The sequence below is a fragment of the Hemitrygon akajei genome, chromosome 1, assembly GCF_048418815.1.
Source record: "Hemitrygon akajei chromosome 1, sHemAka1.3, whole genome shotgun sequence".
In the NCBI taxonomy this organism is placed as follows: domain Eukaryota; kingdom Metazoa; phylum Chordata; class Chondrichthyes; order Myliobatiformes; family Dasyatidae; genus Hemitrygon; species Hemitrygon akajei.
In genome coordinates, this window is record NC_133124.1 from 752,084 (window position 1) to 776,881 (window position 24,798).

Sequence of the window (24,798 nt, forward strand, 5' to 3'; positions counted from 1 at the left end):
AAAAAAAGGAAGTCCCCCTTTAGCTGGTGACATACTATATTTTGCACTTGTGGGGCTGTTGTCAACGGGCAAGTACAAAGTTCACCTTTCAGCTTTGATCACAAGCCTCAAGGTAAGGCAAAGTGTTTAATGTAAAGTTTAATTCAAATGGAGATGGAAAGAGAACAAAGAAAATAAGCAGTAATTTCCTCAAAGCTGTCTTTCTTTAAAATTATTTTACTTATTGTATTTTTGACTTTCTCATATTTCGACTTTGAGGTAGGAGTTCCAGGATTCCTTTTGGGGAGTTAAACCTGATCAGGACATACACAGTAATCGGCAGCCCCCTTGAGAGTGTTATAGAAACCGAGACAATACAGGATTTGTCATATACTGAATGCGGATTTTGAAGTTGGTTAACTCTTCTTCGATCTGTGCCAGTCACTCTTTATTTCAATTTAAAATTGTACATCGTTACTATTTGACAAAGGAGGGACTGTCTAAGATGTTTCCTAATGTTGATAGTGTGATAGATGTAAAACTGAGACAGCCACATTAACACAAATGTTTTGGTCGTGTTCTGTATTGAAACATTTTTGGAAGTTTATTTTCTCTACAATTTCTAAAGTCTTAAGAATTAATTTACAACCTAATAAATTGACAGTTTTATTTGGTATATTCCCTCAACATATTCATGGTATTGCTCCATCAGACCAACATGTAATTGCATTTGTTACATTATTGGCCAGAAGGGCTATTTTGTTGAAATGGAAAGATGCTTCTGCTCCTACTTTGATACAATGGTTCTCTCAGGTGATGCTATGTCTTAGTTTGGAGAAAATCAGAAGTCGAACTTTTGATTCTTGATTTGATTTTGAGAAAAGGTGGGGTTCACTCGCCCGCTACTATCATCTGATTTGAGTTAATTAATATGGTTTCCTTTCGATTTTTCTTTAAATGGATTTGAGTTGGCGGATTGATGTTTTTCTTTTATGGAAGCTTGTATGATTATATAGCTCCAGGGTTGTGTATAGCTCCAGGGTTGTGTTCCCAATGGGTTTTTTTTCAGTTAGTAGAGTTTTTTTCCTTAGTTAGTAGGGGTTCTTTTTTTTCTTTCAAACAAATACTCTTAACACTTTGTTTTTTCTTCTTATTATTGATATATTGCTTAGCTTTGTTAATCATTTAGTTGCTAATTTAATTCCTCATTGTGCATAATAACATATTGACTTAATGTATTTTTGTTGATCTTCAATAATAATTAATAAAAAATATTTTAAAATGAAGGATTTGTCATATATGTCCAAGTCAGGATGGTTATCAGTCAGACACTCCTAGCATTGCTTTACAGACATACATAAGCTAACTAACATATATATATAGTTATATATATTGTATTTTTTTATTATTGTGGTGGGCACGTTGTTGGAAAAGATCCTGAGAAGCAGGATTTATGAACATTTGGAGAGACATAATCTGATTAGGGATAGTCAACATGACTTTGTCAAGAGCAAGTTCTGTCTGAAGAGTCCGATTGAATTCCTTGAATATGGAACAAAACACAATGATGAAGGTAGAGCAGTGACTGTAATGTTTATGGATTTCAGTAAGGCATTTGATAAGGTTTCCCATGCTAGGCTCCTTCAGAAAGTAAGGAGGTTTGGGATCCAAGGAGACCTTGCTTTGTGGATCCAGAATTGGCTTGCCCACAGAAGGCAGAGGGTGGTTGTAGAGGTTCATATTCTGCATGGAGGTCGGTGACCAGTGGTGTTCCACAGGGATCTCCTCTTTGGGATTTTTATAAATGACCTGGATGAAGAAATAGAAGAGTAGAAGTAGGTCTGCTGATGACACAAAGGTTGGGGGTGTTGTGAATGGTTTGGAGGGCTGTCAGAGGTTACAGCGGGACATCAATAGGATGCAGAACTGGGCTGAGAAGTGGCGGATTGACTTCAACCCACGTAAGTGTGAAGTGGTTCATTTTGGTAGGTCCAATTTGAAGACATAATATAATATAAATGGTAAGACTCTTGGCAGTGTGGAAGATCTTGGAGTCCATAAGACACTCAAAGCTGCTGCACAGTTTGACAGTGTTGTTAAGAAGGCGTATGGTGTGTTGGCATTTATCAACTGTGAGGTTGAGTTCAGCAGCTGCGAGGTAATGTTACAGCTATATAAGACCTTAGTTAAACCCCACTTGGAGTACTGTGTTCGGTTCTGGTCATCTCACTACAGGAAGGATGTGGATACAATAGAGAGAGTGCAGAGAAGATTTACAAAGATGTTGTCTGGATTGGAGAGCATACCTAATGAGAATAGGTTGAGTGAACTTGGCCTTTTCTCTTTGGAGCAACGGAGGATGAGAAGTGACCTGATATAGGTGTATAAGATGATGAGGGGCATTGATCGTATAGATAGCCAGAGGCTTTTTCTCAGGTCTGAATTGGCTATCACAGTGGGCATAGGTTTAAGGTGCTTGGAACTAGGTACCAAGGGGATGTCAGAGTTTTCCACAGAGAGAATGGTGGGTGTGTGGAATGCACTGCTGGCAGCAGTGCTGGAAGTGGATGCAAAAAGATCTTTTAAAAGCCTTTTAGATAGATACATGGAGCTTAGAAAAATAGAGGGCTATGCAGTAAATAAAATCTAGGCAGTTTCTAGAGTAGGTTACATGGTCGACACGATATTGTGGGCCGAGGGAGGGGCCAGTAATGTGCTGTAGATGTTTATGTTCCATGCTTATTGCGTTCTTTTTCTGATTGAAAGCTGCCAGTATGGTCATCTGTGGTGTTTTTGACCGTGGTGATCATATGATTGTTTTATTTTGTGCTGCATCAGGTTTGGAGCAACAAATAATTTGTCTTCTTTTCACTTGCTAACTGGAAATTACACTAAACAACCTTGAATCTTAAGATGTGACTTTTCCAATTCTATAGCCACTATATTCTCTTCATAAGTGTAACATAGTTAATCCCTTTAAGTATAGTTTATACAGTAGGTAAAAATGGGACTGCAATAATCAATGAAAGCAGTTTATTTGAGGGATTCTATTGTCATCTAATGCGCTATCTCAAAATGGTAAGGATTGATACTCTGTTTTCTCTGGCTCCTGTCCACTCCTGGATAGGAGAACACAATATGTCTGAAGTGAGCTTTCTGTGTCCAGACCAAGCTGTTTTGGGTCAAGGTCCATAATCTCTGTATTACAAAAAAAGCTGCATTCTTTCAGTACATCAAACACAGAGGCAAAAGGAGTGTGGCCATAATTGTACAGAGGTATTTTTGGTACATTGGGGGAGATAAAAATTCCACCATGGACAGTCCCAAGCCCGGCTGTGAATGGAGGCAAGTTGGGCACGAGGCTGACAACCCTATCCCTTAAAGAGTGTGGCAGATATAGATAGATAGATAGATAGATAGATAGATAGATAGATAGATAGATAGATACTTTATTCATCCCCATGGGGAAATTCAACTTTTTTTTCCAATGTCCCATACACTTGTTGTAGCAAAACTAATAACATACAATACTTAACTCAGTAAAAAAATATGATATGCATCTAAATCACTATCTCAAACAGCATTAATAATAGCTTTTAAAAAGTTCTTAAGTCCTGGCGGTTGAATTGTAAAGCCTAATGGCATTGGGGAGTATTGACCTCTTCATCCTGTCAGAGGAGCATTGCATCGATAGTAACCTGTCGCTGAAACTGCTTCTCTGTCTCTGGATGGTGCTATGTAGAGGATGTTCAGAGTTTTCCATAATTGACCGTAGCCTACTCAGCGCCCTTCGCTCAGCTACCGATGTTAAACTCTCCAGTACTTTGCCCACGACAGAGCCCGCCTTCCTTACCAGCTTATTAAGACGTGAGGCGTCCCTCTTCTTAATGCTTCCTCCCCAAAACGCCACCACAAAGAAGAGGGCGCTCTCCACAACTGACCTATAGAACATCTTCAGCATCTCACTACAGACATTGAATGACGCCAACCTTCTAAGGAAGTACAGTCGACTCTGTGCCTTCCTGCACAAGGCATCTGTGTTGGCAGTCCAGTCTAGCTTCTCGTCTAACTGTACTCCCAGATACTTGTAGGTCTTAACCTGCTCCACACATTCTCCATTAATGATCACTGGCTCCATATGAGGCCTAGATCTCCTAAAGTCCACCACCATCTCCTTGGTCTTGGTGATATTGAGACGCAGGTAGTTTGAGTTGCACCATATCACAAAGTCCTGTATCAGTTTCCTATACTCCTCCTCCTGTCCATTCCTGACACACCCCACTATGGCCGTGTCATCAGCGAACTTCTGCACATGGCAGGACTCCGAGTTATATTGGAAGTCTGATGTGTACAGGGTGAACAGGACCGGAGAGAGTACGGTTCCCTGCGGCGCTCCTGTGCTGCTGACCACCGTGTCAGACCTACAGTCTCCCAACCGCACATACTGAGGTCTATCTGTCAAGTAGTCCACTATCCAATCCACCATGTGAGAGTCTACTCCCATCTCCGTTAGTTTGTGCCTTAAGATCTTGGGCTGGATGGTGTTAAAGGCACTAGAGAAGTCAAGGAATGTAATCCTCACAGCACAACTGGCCCCATCTAGGTGAGAGAGTGATTTGTGCAGCAAATACATGATAGCATCCTCCACTCCCACCTTCTCCTTATACGCAAACTGAAGAGGATCCTGGGCGTGCCTGGTTTGTGGCCTCAGATTCTGTATTATCAGCCGCTCCATGGTCTTCATCACGTGCGACGTCAAGGCAACAGGTCTGAAGTCATTCAACTCCTTTGGTTGCCTAGAAAAATAGACTATGTGCTAGGGAAATTCTAGGCAGTTTCTAGAATAGATTACATGGTCAGCACAACATTGTGTGCTGAAGAGCCTGTAATGTGCTGTAGATTTCTATGTTCTATGTATATGAAACAAGCTGCCTGAGCTGGTGATACATAGAACATAGAACATAGAATAGTACAGCACATTACAGGCCCTTCGGCCCACAATGTTGTGCCGACCTTCAAACCCTGCCTCCCATATAACCCCCCTACTTAAATTCCTCCATATACCTGTCTAGTAGTCTCTTAAACTTCACTAGTGTATCTGCCTCCACCACTGACTCAGGCAGTGCATTCCACGCACCAACCACTCAGAGTGAAAAACCTTCCTCTAATATCCCCCTTGAACTTCCCTCCCCTTACCTTAAAGCCATGTCCTCTTGTACTGAGCAGTGGTGCCCTGGGGAAGAGGCGCTGGCTGTCCACTCTGTCTATTCCTCTTAATATCTTGTACACCTCTATCATGTCTCCTCTCATCCTCCTTCTCTCCAAAGAGTAAAGACCTAGCTCCCTTAATCTCCGATCATAATCCTTGCTCTCTAAACCAGGCAGCATCCTGGTAAATCTCCTCTGTACCCTTTCCAATGCTTCCACATTCTTCCTATAGTGAGGTGACCAGAACTGGACACAGTACTCCAAGTGTGGCCTAACTAGAGTTTTATACAGCTGCATCATTACATCGCAACTCTTTATCCCTCGACTTATGAAAGCTAACACCCCATAAGCTTTCTTAACTACCCTTTCTACCTGTGAGGCAACTTTCAGGGATCTGTGGGCATGTATCCCCAGATCCCTCTGCTCCTCCACACTACCAAGTATCCTGCCATTTACTTTGTACTCTGCCTTGGAGTTTGTCCTTCCAAAGTGTACCACCTCACACTTCTCCAGGTTGAACTCCATCTGCCACTTCTCAGCCCACTTCTGCATCCTATCAATGTCTCTCTGCAATCTTCAACAATCCTCTACACTATCTACAACACCACCAACCTTTGTGTCGTCTGCAAACTTGCCAACCCACCCTTCTACCCCCACAACCAGGTCGTTAATAAAAATCACAAAAAGTAGAGGTCCCAGAACAGATCCTTGGGGGACACCACTAGTCACAACCCTCCAATCTGAATGTACTCCCTCCACCATGACCCTCTGCCTTCTGCAGACAAGCCAATTCTGAATCCACCTGGCCAAACTTCCCTGGATCCCATGCCTTTTGACTTTCTGAATAAGCCTACCATGTGGAACCTTGTCAAATGATAGAGGTTGATTGCATCAACAATTGGTAGAGATTATTACTATTCTCAACCATAATAGCACTATAGTTCAGTAACAGCAGCAAGATTAAACCCAGTGACATTCTTTGTGAATTCTAATCTAGAACAAAAAATATAGAAGATAGAACAGTCCAGCATAGGAGCAGGACTTTTGTCCACAATGTTATTCTCTCAGATATTGTCTTTCTGCTATTTAATTTTGACTCCAGCTCCTCAGACTCCATTAGCTGAATCTTATTCACAGTTCTACCTCAGTTAATTCATACACTTAGTGATCACTTTATCAGGTTCACCTGTAAACGTGCTCATTAATGCAAATATCTAATAAGTCAATCATGCAACACAATCATAAAATCATGCAGATATGGTCAAGGAATTCACTTGTTGATCAGACAAAAAGTCAGGATGGGGAAGAGTGTGATGTAACTTACTTTGATTGTGGAATGATTTTTGGTGCCAGATGGAGTGGTTTGAGTTTCTCAGAAACTGCTGATCTCCTGGAATTTTCATGCACAAAAGACTCTCAAATTTATAGAGAATGGTGCAGAATACAAAAAAAAACATCCAAACTAGACAAAGAGGGCAGAGCCATGGTTTACAAAGCCCAGGTATGAAGTATCATGGAATATGCCTGCTTATCATGGATGAATGGCTCACAGGGTGTCCTCAGCCAGCTTGATTCCATTCAAAGAAAGGCTCTCAGGATTATAGGTGTAGATGAAGCCACAGATCGTGAGAAGCTAGCCATCAGTAGCTTATACCACAGATGACAGGTTACTTTAACTACTCTGCTATACAAAATGCACACCAGCCACAGCCCTGCAGACCTTCGTGCCATGCTGCCATCATCTTACGAGAGACGGCTCACCACACGATCAAGTTTATCTATGCCTGCTCACGCTGTTTCAATGCCTGATGCAAGAGTCTACACACTCGATAGAAGCTTCCTTTACTGTGCTATCAGAATTTGGAACAGCCTTCCAGATGCTGTGGTTGGAAACATCTGCGACGATGGGGTCCAAGCCTTCAAGAGAAGAGTGCACAAACACCAATCATCTCTGGGAGGGGAGTCACATGCTTCTTCATAAGCTATCATGAAGGGGACCAGGATGGCAATGCTTGGTTGTTGGTAGGTAGGGTTAATACTGACTTTCAAGAGCACTTGTGAGTTGTGTTCCGGCTGGAATTAGTTGTTAAACTGCCGGATAACAGTGCAGAAAGAACAGGTGCTGTTTTCTCCCGGTAGGGATTAGTTTTTACTTCCAAGTGCTCCTGCCATGTTTTGTCACCCTGCAACCTTATCCTTCAATCTCTTTGAATTATAGAGGTCAGCATGTGTATAAATGTCTCTCTCCAGCTGACTTCATCATGATCATCATGACTCCAGTATTTTTACTATTTTTTAATGTTTCTTAATTGTATGTATGATTTTTTTTGTATTCTATCGCTGAGCAGCAGAGAACCATCTGATTGGCCTATCAGAGTTCCCTTTGGGAACTAGTTGACTTGATCAGCATTTCTGATCTGGCTATTGTTCACGATTGCATTTAATTAAAAAAAAACAGTAGTTCTGAGGGCAAAAATGTCTTTTTAATGAAAGAAAATGGAACAGAATGGTCAGACTGGTTCAAGCTGACAGGAAGGCAACAGTAACTCAAGTAACCACGTGTTATAACAGTGGTATGCAGAAGAGCACCTGTGAACACACAGCACGTCAAACCTGAAGAGGATGTGCTGCAGCAGCAGAAAACAATGAATTTACACTCAGTGGTCACTTTATTAGTTACAGGAAGTGCACAGACCACAGAAAGAAGATCCACTCCCCACCTCCCTCCTATCGCACCTCAAGATATATCTAAGTAGCAAAACCTTTTAGTCTCCTGGTGTTGGCTGGAAATAAAATATATATACACACACACACACTAGAAACATAGAAAACCTACAGCACAATACAGCACTTTGGCCCATGAAGCTGTGCCGAACATGTACTTTAGAAATTACCTAGGGTTATCCATAGCCCTCTATTTTTCTAAGCTCATGTACCTATCCAAGAGTTTCTTAAAAGACCCTATCGTATCCACCTCCACCACCATTGTCGGCAGCCCATCCCACACACTCACCACTGAGTAAAAAACTTACCCTGAGATCTCCTCTGTACCTACTCCCCAGAACCTTAAAACTGTGCCCTCTTGAATTAGCCATTTCAGACTAGGAAAAAGCCTCTGACTATATAACCATATAACTATCCTCTGATGGAGGATATGATGACGAGAGGCATTGATCGTGTGGATAACCAGAGGCTTTTTCCCAGGGCTGAAATGGCTAGCACGAGACGGCATAGTTTTAAGGTGCTTGGAAGTAGGTACAGAGGAGATGTCAGGGGTAAGTTTTTTACGCACAGAGTGGTGAGTGTGAGGAATGGGCTGCCGGCGATGGTGGTGGAGGAGGAAACGATACGGTCTTTTAAGAGACTCCTGGATAGGTACATGGAGCTTAGAAAAATAGAGGGCTACATGTAACCCTGGGTAATCTCTAAGGTAAGGACATGTTCGGCACAGCATTGTGGGCTGAAAGGCCTGTTTTGTGCTGTAGGTTTTCTATGTTTCTGTGTTCTATGTTTTTATGTATTTTTTTACCCTTGCAATTTCTTAAATCCACACACTTAGTTTCAACTTTCTCTGATCCTATGTAATCTCTTTCTAAAGATGTAATGCTGTCTCTTTCCAAAAGAGCCACTCCACTGCCTATCCTTTCGATACAAAGTATATCTGATGTTAAGCTCCCAACTATGGCCTTCTTTCAGCCACAACTCGGTGATGCCCACAACGTCATACCGACCAATCTCTAATTGTGCCATGAGTTCATCCACCTTATTCCACATGCTATGTGCATTTAAATACAGCACCTCAGTCCTACTGTTTGGAGGCCTATCTATGATTCCCATAATTTTTTTTTAACCTTGCAGTTCCTATGCATGTTTGTGTGCATGTGTCTGTATATATCTGTGTGTGCATGTGTGTATGTGTGTGTGTGCACGCGTGTCTGAGAAAGCACAACTTTTGAGTTATAAGGCGGAAATGCTATAAGCAGTACAGCCTGCACAAGGGAGTTCTGAAGGGAAAGGTCCCTACAGAATACTGAAAGAGGAAGGATATATCTGGTGGTGAAAGAGGAAGGATGTGTCTTTTTAAAGGTGTCTAAATTAAAGAGAATAATTGGTTTTATGTAGAGGCTGGTGGAATGGAAGGAATGGATTGGGGAAATCTATTGTCATTCTGTCTAAGAGGAGAGGGGGTGAAAGCAGAAGCAGAGGAAATAGATAAGATATGGTCAAGTTCTTTGACAACAGCGGAGGGAAAAATGTCCCTGAAACATTTTCATTTAGATACATCCTCTCTCTCTATTCTACCTTTCACACAGCTTTATCAGTTTCAATTCTGAAGAAGGATCTTCAATCTGTGGTCTGCCTGCTGAGGAGTTCCAGCACTTTTTTTGTCTTTATTTTAGATTTCCAGCATCTAATTTTTTTTTAATTTTTCAATAAAATGTAGGATAGAGTTCTGCAAAGTGGGATAAGGTTGGAGTTATTTTTTTTGGCCAGGATACACATGATGGGACACATGGCCTTCCTCGTGTGCAAAAATCTTAGGCACAGGTAAAAACATTCTGTAAAGTGAAGATGCTTTCAAATATAATGAAATGAAAAGTTTCTAAAAATCAAAAAATCGTGATAAAGATCAGCAAGTGGGAAAAAACGATATCAAATCAATATTTGGTGTGACCACCCTTTGCTTTTAAAACCGTATCAATTCTCTGAAGTACACTGTCGTGCAGTTCTGAGAAAATTGGCTGGTAGGTTGATCCAAGCATCTTGGAGCTTATCAGAGTTCTGCAGAACTTGATGGCAGGTTGCATGCATCACTTGCACTAGAAACTCATTCCATACCCTCTCAACCATCTGAGTGAAGATGTTTCTCTTCATGCTCCCCTAAACTTTTCAAATTTCATCCTTAACCCATGACCTCTAGTTGCAGTATGACCCAACTTCAGTGGGAAAAGCCTGCTTGCATTTATCTGTTCTAATTTGTATATCTAATTTGTATTTGGCTTTACTAGAAGAGAGGTCAACCAGCAGGGCTGTAGCTGAGGCAGCAGAGACAGGATCATCATCGGTGTGGAACAAGTACGTCCAGAGGGGCAGATAGTTAGACAGTGTATCCATCTTTTGCAAACTCTTCAGTAGCTGCATAGTTACCTGAAGAGTAGACTATCTGTTGGATGGAAGCGACCAACAACTCTGATAGAGGCAGATGCCAAGTTGTTAAGCTCATCAGTGGGAGGCGGTGCTTTAGCACTGCTGGCCCACCACCTTGAGGGAGTCTTGATCATAAGCGGGCCAAAACTCCTGAAGACAGGTGGCAGATCAACTGATGATCCCACTGATGATAGCACAGGACAGTTAACATCTTAGTCCACGTGTATTTTCAATTCTACCTCAATCAAATCTCCCCTCAATCTTCTATGTTCCAAAGAATAATGTCCAAACCTGTTCAATCTTTCCTTGTAATTCAGGTCTTGCAGTCTTGGCAACATTCTTGTAAATTTTCTCTTTTCTTTTTCAATCTTTTTATTAGTATTAATAATATTATGAACAAAATACAATTGATATATTAATAAAGGGATTACAAACATACAAATTCCCATTACACATGAAAGAATACATAAGCAATGAATACAGTATAAATAAGTTTTCCCGAAACATGAACCATATAGTATATATATGACAAGATAAATCTAGATATTTCATAATATATAATATAAAAAAAGAAAAAAAAATATATGCAAAGTTGACTAACCTACTAATCTAGTATCTAAGGGGAAAAAAAGGAAGCAAAAAAAGAAAAAAAAAGAAAAACTAAAAAAGAGAGAGAAAAAAGGGCTGTTTATGATATCTCACAAGAATACATAAACATCAATGTCGTCAACTCTGATCCTCTCAACATAAATACGATTAAAGCTGGAAAAACCAATAAGCTTGGAACAGGGTTGTATTACATCATATGAAAATATTGAATAAATGGTCTCCATATCTTTTCAAATTTAATAGAAGTATCGAATACACCACTTCTAATTTTTTCTAAATTTAAACATAACATAGTTTGAGAAAGCCAATGAAATACAGTGGGAGGATTAATTTCCTTCCAATTCAACAAAATAGATCTTCTAGCCATCAAAGTGAGAAAAGCAATCATTCGACAGGCGGAAGGAGATAAATGAAGTGAGTCCATCATCGGTAAACCAAAAATTGCGGTAATAGGATGGGGTTGTAAATTGATGTTCAGTACCGCAGAGATAATATCAAAAATATCTTTCCAATATTTTTTCAAAAGCGGACATGACCAAAACATATGAGTTAAAGACGCGATTTCCAATTGACATCTGTCACAAATAGGGTTTATATAAGAATAAAAATGAGCTAATTTATCCTTTGACATATGGGCCCTATGTACAATCTTAAATTGTATTAATGAATGTTTGGCACATATAGATGATGTATTAACTAATTGAAGAATTCTATCCCAATTCTCAATAGGAATAATAAGATTGAGCTCTCTTTCCCAATCATTTTTGGTCTTATCAAGGGGCACTGAACGTATCTTCATAATTATATTATACAGTTTTGATATAAGCCCTTTTTGAAAAGGGTTTAATTCAAACAAACTCTCCAAAATATCTGAAGGCACAAAATTTGGAAACGTAGGAAGTACCGTACTTAAAAAATGCCTAACCTGTAAGTATCTAAAAAAATGAAATCTAGGCAAATTATATTTATTAGATAATTGCTCAAAAGACATAAAACAATTCGTTTTAAATATTCCTATTGTATCTAATTGTTTTTTCCACCCCTCAATTATAGATCAAGCTTTTTTGGCTTGGAAAACTAAGGGTTTATTAAGATTTTCTGATTTATTTTCGGACAATTGTAAATTTTCTCTGCAGTCTTTCAAATTTATTTACAGCGGGTAGGTAACCAAAAGTGCACACAATACTTCAAACTGGGCTTCACCAACATCTTGTAGAACTTCAACATAACTTTCCATTTCCTGTACTAACCAGGGGTGCAGTGCTAGCCGGAACGCACCCGGCACGCCTTTAAGAAAAAAGCCGAACTAAACAAGCTAATTAATTAGGTGCCATCCAGGGTGATTTGAGTATCTCAGAAACTGCTGATCTCCTGGGATTTTTACGCACAACAGACTCTGGAGTTTACAAAGAATGGTGCCAAAAACAAAAAACCATCCAGCGAGAGGCTGTTCTGTGAGCGAAAACATCTTGTTAAATCCACTCGCTGGATGTTTTTGCCTCTCTCCCTTCTTGAAGAATGGAGTGATATTTGCAATTTACCAGTCTTCCAGAACCATTCCAGAATCTAGTGATTTTGGAAAGATCATTACTAATGCCTCCATAACCTTCAGACTTGTCAGTTTTGTGAGAACATACCAAATGGCTGAAGTGAATCAGTTAAAGATGGACAAAGTGCCAGTGAGGATTTGGCAGAATAATGCATGGCTGAGAAGCTGGTGCATGAGGCAGGGCTTCAGGTTCTTGGATCATTGGGATCTCTTCTGCAGGGAGGTATGACCTGTTCAGAAGTGTCAGGTTGCACCTGAACTTGAGGGGAACCTATATTCAAATGAATAGGTTCGTTAGAGCAGTTGGGGAGGGTTTAAACTAATTTGGCAGGAGATGGGAACCGGAGTGAAGGGACTTGAGATAGGATGGATAGTAGAAATGCAAAGATGGCGTACTGTCAGCTATGGCAGTCAGATGATAAAACATAATTGCAGCCAGCAGGGTAAGTATCAGTACATTAAGGATGCAGAATCAAAAGGGATAGCAAATACTGTCCTCAAAGTATAGTATCTCAATGCACAGAGTATAAGAAATATTACAGATTGTCAGGTATGATATAGTGGCCATCACTGAATCGTGGTTAAAGGATGGTTGTAGTTTGGAGTTGAATGTCCAAGGTTACACATTATATCAGAGGGATAGGAAGGTAGGCAGAGGGGATGGTATGGCTCTACTGGTAAAGAATGGCATCAGATCAGTAAAAAGATGTGACATAAGATTGGAAGATGTTGAATTCTTGTGGGTTGAGTTAAGAAGCTGCAAGGGTAAAAGGACCTGGTTGGCAGTTATATATAGCAGCCAGGGTGTGGACCACAGATTCCAACAGGAAATAGATAAGGCATGTCAAAAGGGCAATGTTACGATAGTCTTGGGAAATTTCAACAAGCAGGTGGATTGGGAAACCCATATTGAAAATCAGGTTGGAAATGGATTTCAAGAGAATGAGTTTATTGAATGCCTATTAATTGATTTTTTAGAGCAGTTTGTCATTGAGCCTACTGGGGGATCAGCTATACTGGATTGGGTGTTATGTAATGAACTGGAGGTGATTAGGGAGCTTTAGGTAAAAGGTATATTTTGTGTATTGAGATATAACACTTTATTTGCTGTATTTGCTACCCTTTATGATTTTGCATTCCTAATGCACTGATATGCACCTTGCTAGCTGCAATTTTATCCTATGATCTGCCTGTCCTTCCTGACTGTCTGACTTGTACCATCCATCCTATCCTGAGTTCCTTCATTCCAGTTCCTACCCCCCCCCCCGTCAAATTAGATTTAAACCCTCCCCGACAGCTTTAACAAACCTGCCCGCAAGAATATTGGCCCCCTTGTGGTTCAGGTTCAACCTGTCCCTTTTCTACAGGTCATACCTCCCCCAGAAGAGATCCCAAAGATCCAATAATCTGAAGCCCCGCCCCCTGCACCAGTTTCTCAGCCACGCATTTATCTGCCAAGTCATCCTGTTCCTACCCTCACTGCCACATGGCATAGGTAGCAATCCAGAAATTACTACCCTGGAGGTCCTGTTTCTCAGTTTTCTGCTTAGCTCTCTAAATTCTCTCTTCAGGACCTCATTGCTTTTCCTTCCTATATCATTGGTACTAATAAGACATTTGCTGCTCTCCCTCCCTCTCTAAAATGCTGTGGACACAATCCAAGATGTCCCTGACCCTGGCACCTGGGAGGCAACATACCATCCGGGTGTCCCGTTCATGGCCATAGAATCTCCTGCCTGTTCCTGTGACTACTGAGTCTCCTATCACTACTGCTCCCTTCTTCTCCCTCTTTACCTTTTCATCACAGACCCATGCTCAGACCTATGCTCCATGGCATTCCCCTGGGAGGTTATTTCCCACAACCGTATCCAAAATGGTATTCTTATTGTTGAAGGGAATAGCCACACAGTGCTTTGCCCAAACTGCCTATTCACATTTCCAATTCTCCTGACAGTCACCTAACTACTCGTCTTCTGCAACTGCGGGGTGACTACTTTCCTGTAATTCTGATTGAATATCTCCTCACTCTCCTGTACAAGCTGAAGGTCATCCAGCTGTAACTCCAGATCCCAAACACTGTCTTAAAGGAACTGCAGTTGGATGTACTTCACACAGATCTAGTTCCCTGGGAGCACTGGATCTCCCAGGACTCCAACATCTGGCATGAGGAACACACAATGGTTATTTACTAAACTAAGTAGAGCACGAGAGAGAAAAAAAAGGGAACCTTAACAGAGAGTGGCATGTGAAATAGTATGTTGGCAAATGCATGGTCAAGCACTTTGATAGTAGAAATAAGTGCCCAGGCTATTTTCTAAATGGGGAGAAAATCCGAAAATCAGAGATGCAAAAGGACTTGGGAGTCCTTGTGCGGAACACCCTAAAGGTCAGCTTGCAGGTAGAATTGGTGGTGAGGAAGACAAATGCAATGTTTGCATTCATTTCGAGAGGCCTTGAATACCAGAGCATGATTTTGATGCTGAGACCATAAGGTCCATGAGACACGAGCGGGATTAGGCCATCTGGCCCATTGAGTCTGCTCCACCATTCAATCATGGCTGATCCTTTTTTCTATCTCCTCCTCAACCTCAGTACCTGGCCTTCTGCCTGTAACCTTTGATGCCATGTCCAATCAAGAACCTATCAATTTCAGCCTTAAATACACCAAGTGACCTGGCTTCCACAGATGTATGTGGCAACAAATTCCTCAAGTTCACCACCCTTTGACTAAAGAAATTTCTCTGCATCTCTGTTTTGAAAGGATGTTCCTCTAGGACAAGAGGGTACAGCCTCAGGATAGAGGGGTGGCCATTTAAAACAAAGATGCTGAGAAATGTGGTGAATTTGTGAAATTTATAACCACGGGTAATTTAAGCCAGAGCTTGATAGGTTTCTTGATTGGACACAGCATCAAAGGTACGGGGAAAAGTCTGGGGAGTGGGACTGAGGAGGGGAAAAGGATCAACCATGACTAAATGGCGGAGCAGACTCAATGGGCAAAATGGTCTAATTCTGTTCATAGAAACATAGAAAACCTACAGCACAATACAGGCCCTTTGGCCCACAATGCTGTGCTGAACATATACTTACTTTAGAAATTACCGAGGGTTAACCATAGCCCTCTATTTTTCTAAGCTCCTTGTACCTATCCAGGAGCCTCTTAAAAGACCCTATTGTATCTAAGAGAATCTTAAAAGACTTTATTGTATTCAGGAGCCTCTTAAAAGACCCGATTGTATCAGAAGACCCTATTGTATGCTGTATCCACAGTCGCCGGCAGCCCATTCCATGCACTCACCACTCTCTGAGTAAAAAACTTACCCCTGACCTCTGTACCTACTTCCAAGCACCCTAAAACTGTGCCCTCTCGAGTTCCTATGTCTTATGGTCTTAATATTTGCTCCCCTTGGGTTAAGGTGCAACCCATCGCTTTCGAACAGGTCATACCTTCCTCAGAAGAGATCCCATTGATCCAAGACCCTGAACCCCTGCCCCCTGCACCAGTTTCACAATCTCACATTAATTTTCCAAATCATCTTGTTTCTACCCTTACTGACGCGTGGTACGGGCAGCAATCCAGAAATTACTACCTGGGAGGTCCTGTTTCTCAGCTTTCTACCTAGATCTCTAAATCCTCTTTTCAGGACCGCTCTGCTTTTCCTTCCCATGTCATTGGTAACAATATGTACCAGGACATCTCTGCTCTGCCTCCCTCTCCAAAGTGTTGTGGATGTGATCCGAGATGTCCTGATCCTGGCATCTGGGAGGCAACATACAATTAACCATAAGATATAGGGCAGAAGTAGGCCATTCAGCCCATCGAAACTGCTCCGCATCCAATCATGGGCTGATCCAATTCATCCAGTCATCCCCACTCCCCTGCTTTCACCCCATACCCTTTGATACCCTGCCTAATCAAGAACCTATCTATCTCTGCCTTAAATTCACCCAACCACTTGGCCTCCATAGCCGCTCATGGCAACAAGTTCCACAATTTACCATCCTCTGACTAAAATAATTTCTCTGCATCTCAGTTCTAAAAGGACATCCTTCAATCCTGAAGTCATGCCCTCTTGTTTTAGAATCCCCTACCATGGGAAATAACGTTGCCATATCTAATCTGTTCAGGCCTTTTAACATTCGGAATGTTTCTATGAGATCCCCCCTCATTCTCCTGAACTCCAGGGAATACAGCCCAAGAGATGCCAGACGTTTTTTTATAAGGTAACCCTTTCATCCCTGGAATCATTCTCGTGAATCTTCTCTGAACCCTCTTCAATGTCAGTATATCCTTTCTAAGATAAAGAGCCCTAAACTGCATACAATACTCCAAGTGCGGTCTCACGAGTGCCTTACAGAGCCTCAACATCACATCCCTGCTCTTATATTCTACACCTCTGGAAATGAATGCCAACGTTGCATTTGCCTTCTTTATCACCAACTCAACCTGGGGGTTAACCTTTAGGGTATCTTGCACAAGGACTCCTAAGTCCCTTTGTACCTCTGTATTTTGAATTCTCTCCCCATCTAAATGATAGTCTGCTTGTTTATTTCTTCCACTAAAGTGCATGAGCATACACTTTCCAATATTGTATTTCGTTTGCCACTTCTTTGCCCATTCCCTTAAGCTATCTAAGTCTCTCTGTTTCCTCAGCATACCTGAGTGTCCCGTTCATGTCCACAGAATCTCCTGTCTGTTCCCCTGACTACTGAGTCCCCTATCACTACTGCTCCCTTCTTCACCCCCTTCCCTTCTGCAGTATGGACCTGTACTCCTACAAACTTTGTACTCTCAAAATTCACTTTTGAAGGCCTCCCGTAATGGCATTATAATCACATGATGCAAAGTGTTCCCCTACACAAACTTCTTTCACCTGTTATTTCACTCCCTAATAGAGATCAAGTATAACTCTCATGTTGGGACTTCTATTCTATGTACTGATTCTATTTCCTGAACACATTTGACAAACTCTATCCCACCTTGTTCTTTACAACATTGGAGTCCTAGTCAATATGTGGTAAGTTAAAATCACCTATCATAACCTTATGTTTCCTGCAACAGTCTGCAATCTCTCTACAAATTTTTTCCTTTAAATCCTGTGGACTGTTGGGTGGTCTAAAATATAGCCCCACTAACATGTTCATGCCTCTCTTATTCTTCAGTTCCACTCATAAAGCCTCACTATATGAGATTTTCCAGTGTGTCCTGACTGAGAACTACTGTGACATTTTCACTTAGTATTGTCACCCTTTACCCTTTAATCCCTCTTGCTCTGTTGCATCTAAAACAAAGGAACCCCAGAATTTTGAGCTTCCAGTCCCGCCGCTCTTGCAACCAAGTCTCACCAATGGCTACAATATCATAATTCCAGGTTACGATCCATGTTCTGAGCTCATCTGCCTTTCCTACAGGCATTCTTGCATTAAAATATACACAGCTCTGAACATTGATTGTACCATGCTCAACCATTTGATTCCTGACTTTGTCTGAGGTCTTAACAACATCTGTCTCCACAGCCTCTCTACTATCTGTTCTGGAACTCTGGTTCCTATCCTCCTGCAACTCCTGATTAGCCCCCACCCCCTGCATAGCACTTTGGAAACATTCCTGCTGGGATATTAGTCCCCTTCCAGCTCAGTTGCAAACTGTCCCTTTTGTACTGTACTGATCCCACCTTTCTTGGAAGAGAGCCCTATAACCTAAAACTCTGATGCCTTCCCTCCTGCACCAATTCCTTAGCCATGTGCTAAACTGTTTGATCTATTTCTGATCTCACCAGCACAATGCACGCATAGCAACCCTGGGATCATAATTCTGGAGGTCCAGTCCTTTAACTTAGCATCTAACTCCATGAACTCCTTTGCAGAACCTCATCACTCTTCCTACCTATGTCATCAGTACCTACATGGCCTCTGCCTACTCACCCTCCCACTTAAGAATGCTGTGGATTCTAACAGAGATGACCTGGATCCTGGCATCTGGAAGGCAACATACTATCCAGATATCTCATTCTTGTCCACAGAACCTCCTTTCTGTTATCCTACCTCCACAGTTCACCTCTTCTCTCTCCTTCCCTTGAGAGTCACTGAGTCAGACTCAGATCCAGAGACCTCACACCTGTGGCTTTCCTCTGCTAGGTCATCCCCACTCCTCCCAAACAGTATCTAAAAAGGTATATCTGTTGTTGAGGGGGATGGCCACAGTGGTACTCTGCACTGGCCGATAAACCCTTTTCCCCTTCCTGATTGTCACCTATTCCTAAGTCCATAAGACCAAATGACCATGAGATATAGAACATAGAACATAGAATAGTACAGCACATTACAGGCCCTTTGGCCCACAATGTTATGCCCACCCTCAAACCCTGCCTCCCATATAACCCCTCACCTTAAATTCCTCCATATACCTGTCTAGTAGTCTCTTAAACTTCATTAGTGTATCTGCCTCCACCACTGACTCAGGCAGTGCATTCCATGCACCAGCCACTCTCTGAGTGAAAAACCTTCCTCTAATATCCCCCTTAAACTTCCCTTCCCTTACCTTAAAGCCATGTCCTCTTGTACTGAGCAGTGGTGCCCTGGGGAAGAGGCGCTGGCTGTCCACTCTGTCTATTCCTCTTAATATCTTGTACACCTCTATCATGTCTCCTCTCATCCTCCTCTCCAAAGGGTAAAGCCCTAGCTCCCTTAATCTCTGATCACAATCCATACTCTCTAAACCAGGCAGCATCCTAGTAAATCTCCTCTGTACCCTTTCCAATGCTTCCACATCCTTCCCATAGTGAGGCAACCAGAACTGGACACAGTACTCCAAGTGTGGCCTAACTAGAGTTTTATACAGCTGCATCATTACATTGTATCTTCTTTTAAACTCTATCCCTCGACTTATGAAAGCTAACACCCCATAAGCTTTCTTAACTACCCTATCTACCTGTGAGGCAACTTTCAGGGATCTGTGGACATGTACCCCCAGATCCCTTTGCTCCTCCACACTACCAAGTATCCTGCCATTTACTTTGTACTCTGCCTTGGAGTTTGTCCTTCCAAAGTGTACCACCTCACACTTCTCTGGGTTGAACTCCATCTGCCACTTCTCAGACCACTTCTGCATCCTATCAATGTCTCTTTACAATCTTCGACAATCCTCTACACTATCTACAACACCACCAACCTTTGTATCATCTGCAGACTTGCCAACCCACCCTTCTACCCCCACAGGAGTAGGAGCAGAAGTAAGCTATTTGGCCCATTGAGTTTGCTCCACCATTCAATCATGGGCTGATCCAGTCATCCCCACTCTCCTGCTGCCTTCTCCCCATACCCAAGTTACAAGTTACAAGATGATAGTTACATCTAAGTCCTGCACCTTGGATGTAACTATCACTCTAAATGTCCTATTCATCATCCCCCTCAGACTCCTAGATGATCAAGAGTTCATCCATTTCCAGCTCCAACCCTCTAATGTGGAGTGTTAGAAGCCAAGTTAACAAACTTCATAACACATGCCGGTGATAATAAACCTGATTCTGATTCTTCAGCTGGATGCACTACCTGCAGGTGGTCATCAGGGACACTGGAGGTCTCCCGGTCTCCCCACATCCCGCAAGAAGAACATTCAGCTATATTGCCTGGCATCTCTACTGTTCTAACTGAGCAAATATAAGGAAGAAAACAATAAATAAACTGGGGAATAAAATCTACCTACAACTTTCTTGACTTCTGTCATTTAAGCCGCTCCTCACCGAAGCCTTGAAGATCTAAAGCCTCAAATATCTTCTTGAATGCTGTCTCCAATAAAGGCCGCCCCATAATGGCCGCTTTGCTTTCCCTGCCTTATTTTATTTATTCTTGCCATTGAATCCTGATTGCTGATTGGCCACTACTCAAACACCAAACTGCTGCAAATTGATGCCATATGTACTCATTCAATGAACCTGAGTGAGCTACGTCTTCTCTCACTTCTGATTGTTTGGCTGCTACTCAAACACCAAACTACCATGAATCGATGCCTTCTGTACTGAATTGGTGAACCTAAATGAGGTACATCTTGTCTACATTTTTGCTGAAGATAGTTCTTTATGACCATGGTCGTGTGTTTGATGCCAATGTCCTGCAGCAGAATAAAGTTGGGACTGATCAGATGCCTCTCTAATGGTATTATGTGATGGCTGAGAATCTGCTTCTACTTCAGCATTGAGGATTCCATTAATTTTGACCAGATCACCAACTTTATTTACCTAAATTTCCAAGATGGCGGCACGACGCAGCTTGCAGCGGCCACTCTGGAACTGATTATCTGTTATTTGTGAAGTGGGATGCCGTGCGCAATCATAATCGATTGAAAACAGACATGGGAGCACGGAGGAACATCGGGAAATCTCCAGGAAGACCTTCTTCATTGCTGCTGCTGCTGTGAGGTCTGGGACTCTGCTGGGAAGAACAGGCCCCCAGTCTTCGGGGTCGCGTTGCCGATGGCCGTTGGCGGGGCCATCTTAATACGCTTGGCAGAGGATGGTGCTTGGAGAAGTTGTGCCGGAGGGGATGGTCGGAGGCTCGGAGGTTCAATGGACTCGGAGTCCTTTCGATGGACTCAGGTCGCTTTCGGTGTGTGCTGCGTCTGTGAGGCTGGTTTTGACGGAGTTTTCATTGTGTGCTGCGTCTGCGAGGCTGAGTCGGGTGGCGATGTGGAAGTCCATAGCGGGGGTATTCCCTTCTGCTGCCGGCGTGGGATGGCGAGTATGTCGGGACCCTGGGGACTTGTGGAAACTGTGTGGTGATTTCTTTTGAACTTATAGTCCTTTAACATCTTTGGACTATTTTTACTGTGCCCATGGTCTTTTTTTTTTATCAATTATGCTACTGTTTGCACTGTTGTAACTATATGTTGTAACTATGTGGTTTTATGTAGGTCTTGTAGCTTTAGTTTTTGGTCTTGTTTGTCTGGTGGGATTGGAGCTCCTTTCCGGGGAACGCGCTAAGACTGTAGCGCAATATTAATACGCAGCAGCCTCTCCGGACTCTGGATTGGGGATTGCCAAACGTTATGTGGATTTTCTAGTGCAGTCTGTTTTGTTATATGCTTTTGTGATATCATTCTGGAGGAATATTGTCTCATTTTTTAACTGCATTGCATTTGTGGTTTATAAATGACAATAAACTGAATCTGAAATGCAGTTCCAAACCTGCAGAGAACCTCCATCATGCTTCACTGTTGGCTGCAGCACTCATCCATGAGGCGCTTTCAATCTCTTCTATGGACAAACTGCCACCTGTTGGAGCCAAAGATTTCAAATTTTGTCCAGAGTACTTGCTGCCAATTTTCAGCATCCCAGTCCTTGTACGTAGTTGAATCTCTGTTTCCACTTTGGCGGGATGGCTTTTTGGCAGCAACTCTTCCATGACTGTAGAGGGGCATCCTTGGGTTCCAAAGGTTTCTGCGAGTTCAGAGTCAATAGCAGTGTTGGCTTCTGATTTAGAAGAGATGTCAGCTTGATGTATCTCTCATTTGCTAAACTCATTTTCCTTGCCCGAGCACTGCATTTCTGGTCCTCATCCTTGTCCATTTCTTTGTGCTTCTTCAGAAGAGCTTGGAGAGCACATCTTGGAGCTCCCGTCTACTGCAAAATTTCTGCTTAGGAGAGATGTTGGTGATGCAGTTTGACCACTTTGTGTCTTGTTGCTATGCTCACTCTTGCCAAGGTGTAGGAACTGATGATTTGAAAGTTAAACTGTCACATCTCCCACAGCCTCAGCTTTTAGTTTGGTTGTCCTTCACCCAGTTTGATTCCTTCTACACCCATTCCTGTTTCAGTTAATCAGAAAAAGAATGGTTAGAAATCTAAAATTTGCTCTTTTCTACTGACACACTAATGCAGAAGACAAAAATATAAAATTTTAAGACAAAGTTTATATAAAAATCTAGGGTGCACGAGACTTCTGCAGTGCATAATGTGGCCAAAATTCCACATTACTCTATGGTCCATGCAAGATTCAATACAGCTGAAGTATAACTATCCTGCATTTTAGTTCTAGTAACTTGGTGGCCTTACTATCCTGCAGTGCATCTTTCGGTGAGTGGTGTAAATATATTCCTCTGTTCCTCTACCCACCTAACTTTGAAGACTCTAAGATTGAATAGCCAAAAGACCCAACCACTAATCACAGCCACTACTTGCTACTTGCACATGCTGCACCAGAATATGTAGATCCCTGATCAGCCTCTATAGCCACCTGAGGACCCACCAATAGACAACTCCTATGTTCCAGATGAGATCAATGCCTTCTATAATTGCTTTGACTGACAAACCATGGAGGAACCATCACAAATTCCCACAGCCCCTGATGATCTGGTGATTTCAGTCTTTGAGGCTGAGTGTGAGCAGCCTTCAGGAGGGTGAACCCATGAAAAGCATCTGGCCCAGTACTAAATACCTCACCATGTACTAAAGACCTGTGTTGATCAACTTGCTGGAGTGTTCACTGAGATCTTTAACCTTTGTTGGAGAAGATCCTGAGAGGCAGGATTATGAGCATTTGGAGAAACATTATCTGATTAGGGATAGTCAACATGGCTTTGTCAAAGGCAGGTCATGCCTTATGAGTCTAATTGAATTATTTGAGGATTTACCAAAACACATTGATAAAGGTAGAGCAGTGGAAGTAGTGTATATGAATTTCAGTAAGGTTCACCATGCAAGGCTCATTCAATAAGTAAGAAGGCATGGGATCCAAGGAGACCTTGCTTTGTGTATCCAGAGTTGGCTTGCCCATAGAAGGCAAAGGGTGGTTGTAGATGTTCATATTCTGCATGGAGGTTGGTGACCAGTGGTGTACCTCAGGGATCTGTTCTGGGGCTCCTCCACTTTGTGATTTTTATAATTGACCTTTTAACCTACTCTAAGATCAATCTAACTTTTTCCTCCTACGTAGCCCTCCATTTTTGGATCATCTAAATAAGACCATATAGTTGTCATATTTTTGAGCAGCCATGGCCCCATTAGTAATAGGCATGAATATACAATGATTAGTATTTAATGTGTTCCATTGTTTTAATGATTATATCTTAAATCTTTTCTTTCAGGTTTCAAAACCAACAAGGTTAATGCAGTTGACTACAAACAACTTATCTGTGAGTTCTGGTATAATGTTGTTTATTAGCTCCTTTTCAGTACATTTTCCAGAGATGTGTGGATAATTTCTTCATTTCTTTTGCAGAAAACTCTTCGCTTTTAATTACATACAAGTTACTTGTTCTTGAAGGATCTGCAGAATGGCTGATATAACAACAAATAATACATCATCCTCAAAAAACATGTGTGAATATTTGCAGAACTCTTCTCAGAGCATTTTAATCGCAATTTATGTGCTTGTGTTAATGGGAGGTTCTGCTGGTGCTTTCATGATGATATGGAAGATCAAAAATGATAAAAAGTCAGTGACATCTATTGCTGTCATCAATCTCATATCAGTGCACACAATCTTTATCTTAACTCTGCCTTTCCGCATCTCTTATTATGTTTTGGATAAATGGAAATTCAGCAAGATATTCTGTAAGGTAGTGAGTGCGATGATTCACGTCCACTTGTACCTGTGCTTTGTGTTTTATGTCATTATAGTTGTCATAAGGATGTCCTGTTTCTTTGGAGGAAAGAAGTCAATGCAATTTTACCAACCTTGGCACTCCAGTGCTGTCAGCCTGGCAATCTGGGCACTGGTACTTCTTGCCATCCTCCCATTGTTTTTCAAATTCTATGGTGCTTCAAAGGAGTATAACAAAACTGAATGCTTCCAGTTTCAAGAAGAATTTAGTGAAGATTTTGTAAAGACTGTGAACTATATTCTTATTACTGTTGTACTAACAACAATTTGTATCTTGCTTGCCATTCAGATGAGGATAATAATAAAATTAGCAGCTAAGCACACAAGGACCTTACACAAACGACAGGAATTTGGAGCACAGAAAAAAACATTGTTGATTTTATTTCTTATGATCACATGCTTTTTGCCCTACCTTGGCTACAGGTTGTACTACATTCAGCAAGACAAGCCTTGTTATATTATTAATGAAATATTCTTAGCTCTAACGACAATGAGCTGCTTCGATGGGCTCATCTTCTTTTTCACTGCACATTGAAAAATTAGTCTGGTCTAGTTTCAAATGAATGAGAATCAATTCTCAAGTACAATAAAGATGTTCAAAATTACTAATTGCAAAATGTTTTGGTTATTAAATTATGGACATTGTACATATAGTTTGAATTGTGGACAATAAGTGCTGTAGAAATGTGGTTGCTTAGTGTGCTTTG

At 41.7% G+C, this 24,798-nt stretch overlaps 1 protein-coding gene across 1 annotated transcript; it reads left to right on the forward strand.

The window, feature by feature from the left end:
* On the forward strand, positions 1-24,788 carry gpr141 (G protein-coupled receptor 141). Its single transcript, XM_073049856.1, has 3 exons — positions 1-112; positions 23,574-23,621; positions 23,708-24,788. The coding sequence occupies exon 3, from the start codon at positions 23,763-23,765 to the stop codon at positions 24,624-24,626; it is 864 nt and encodes a 287-aa protein (XP_072905957.1). The 5' UTR covers positions 1-112; positions 23,574-23,621; positions 23,708-23,762; the 3' UTR covers positions 24,627-24,788.
* Positions 24,789-24,798: the final 10 nt, after the last annotated feature.

Excerpts from the sequence above, each read along its gene's own strand:
- gpr141 (XM_073049856.1), top strand. The coding sequence starts at position 23,763 with ATGGCTGATATAACAACAAATAATACATCATCCTCAAAAAACATGTGT.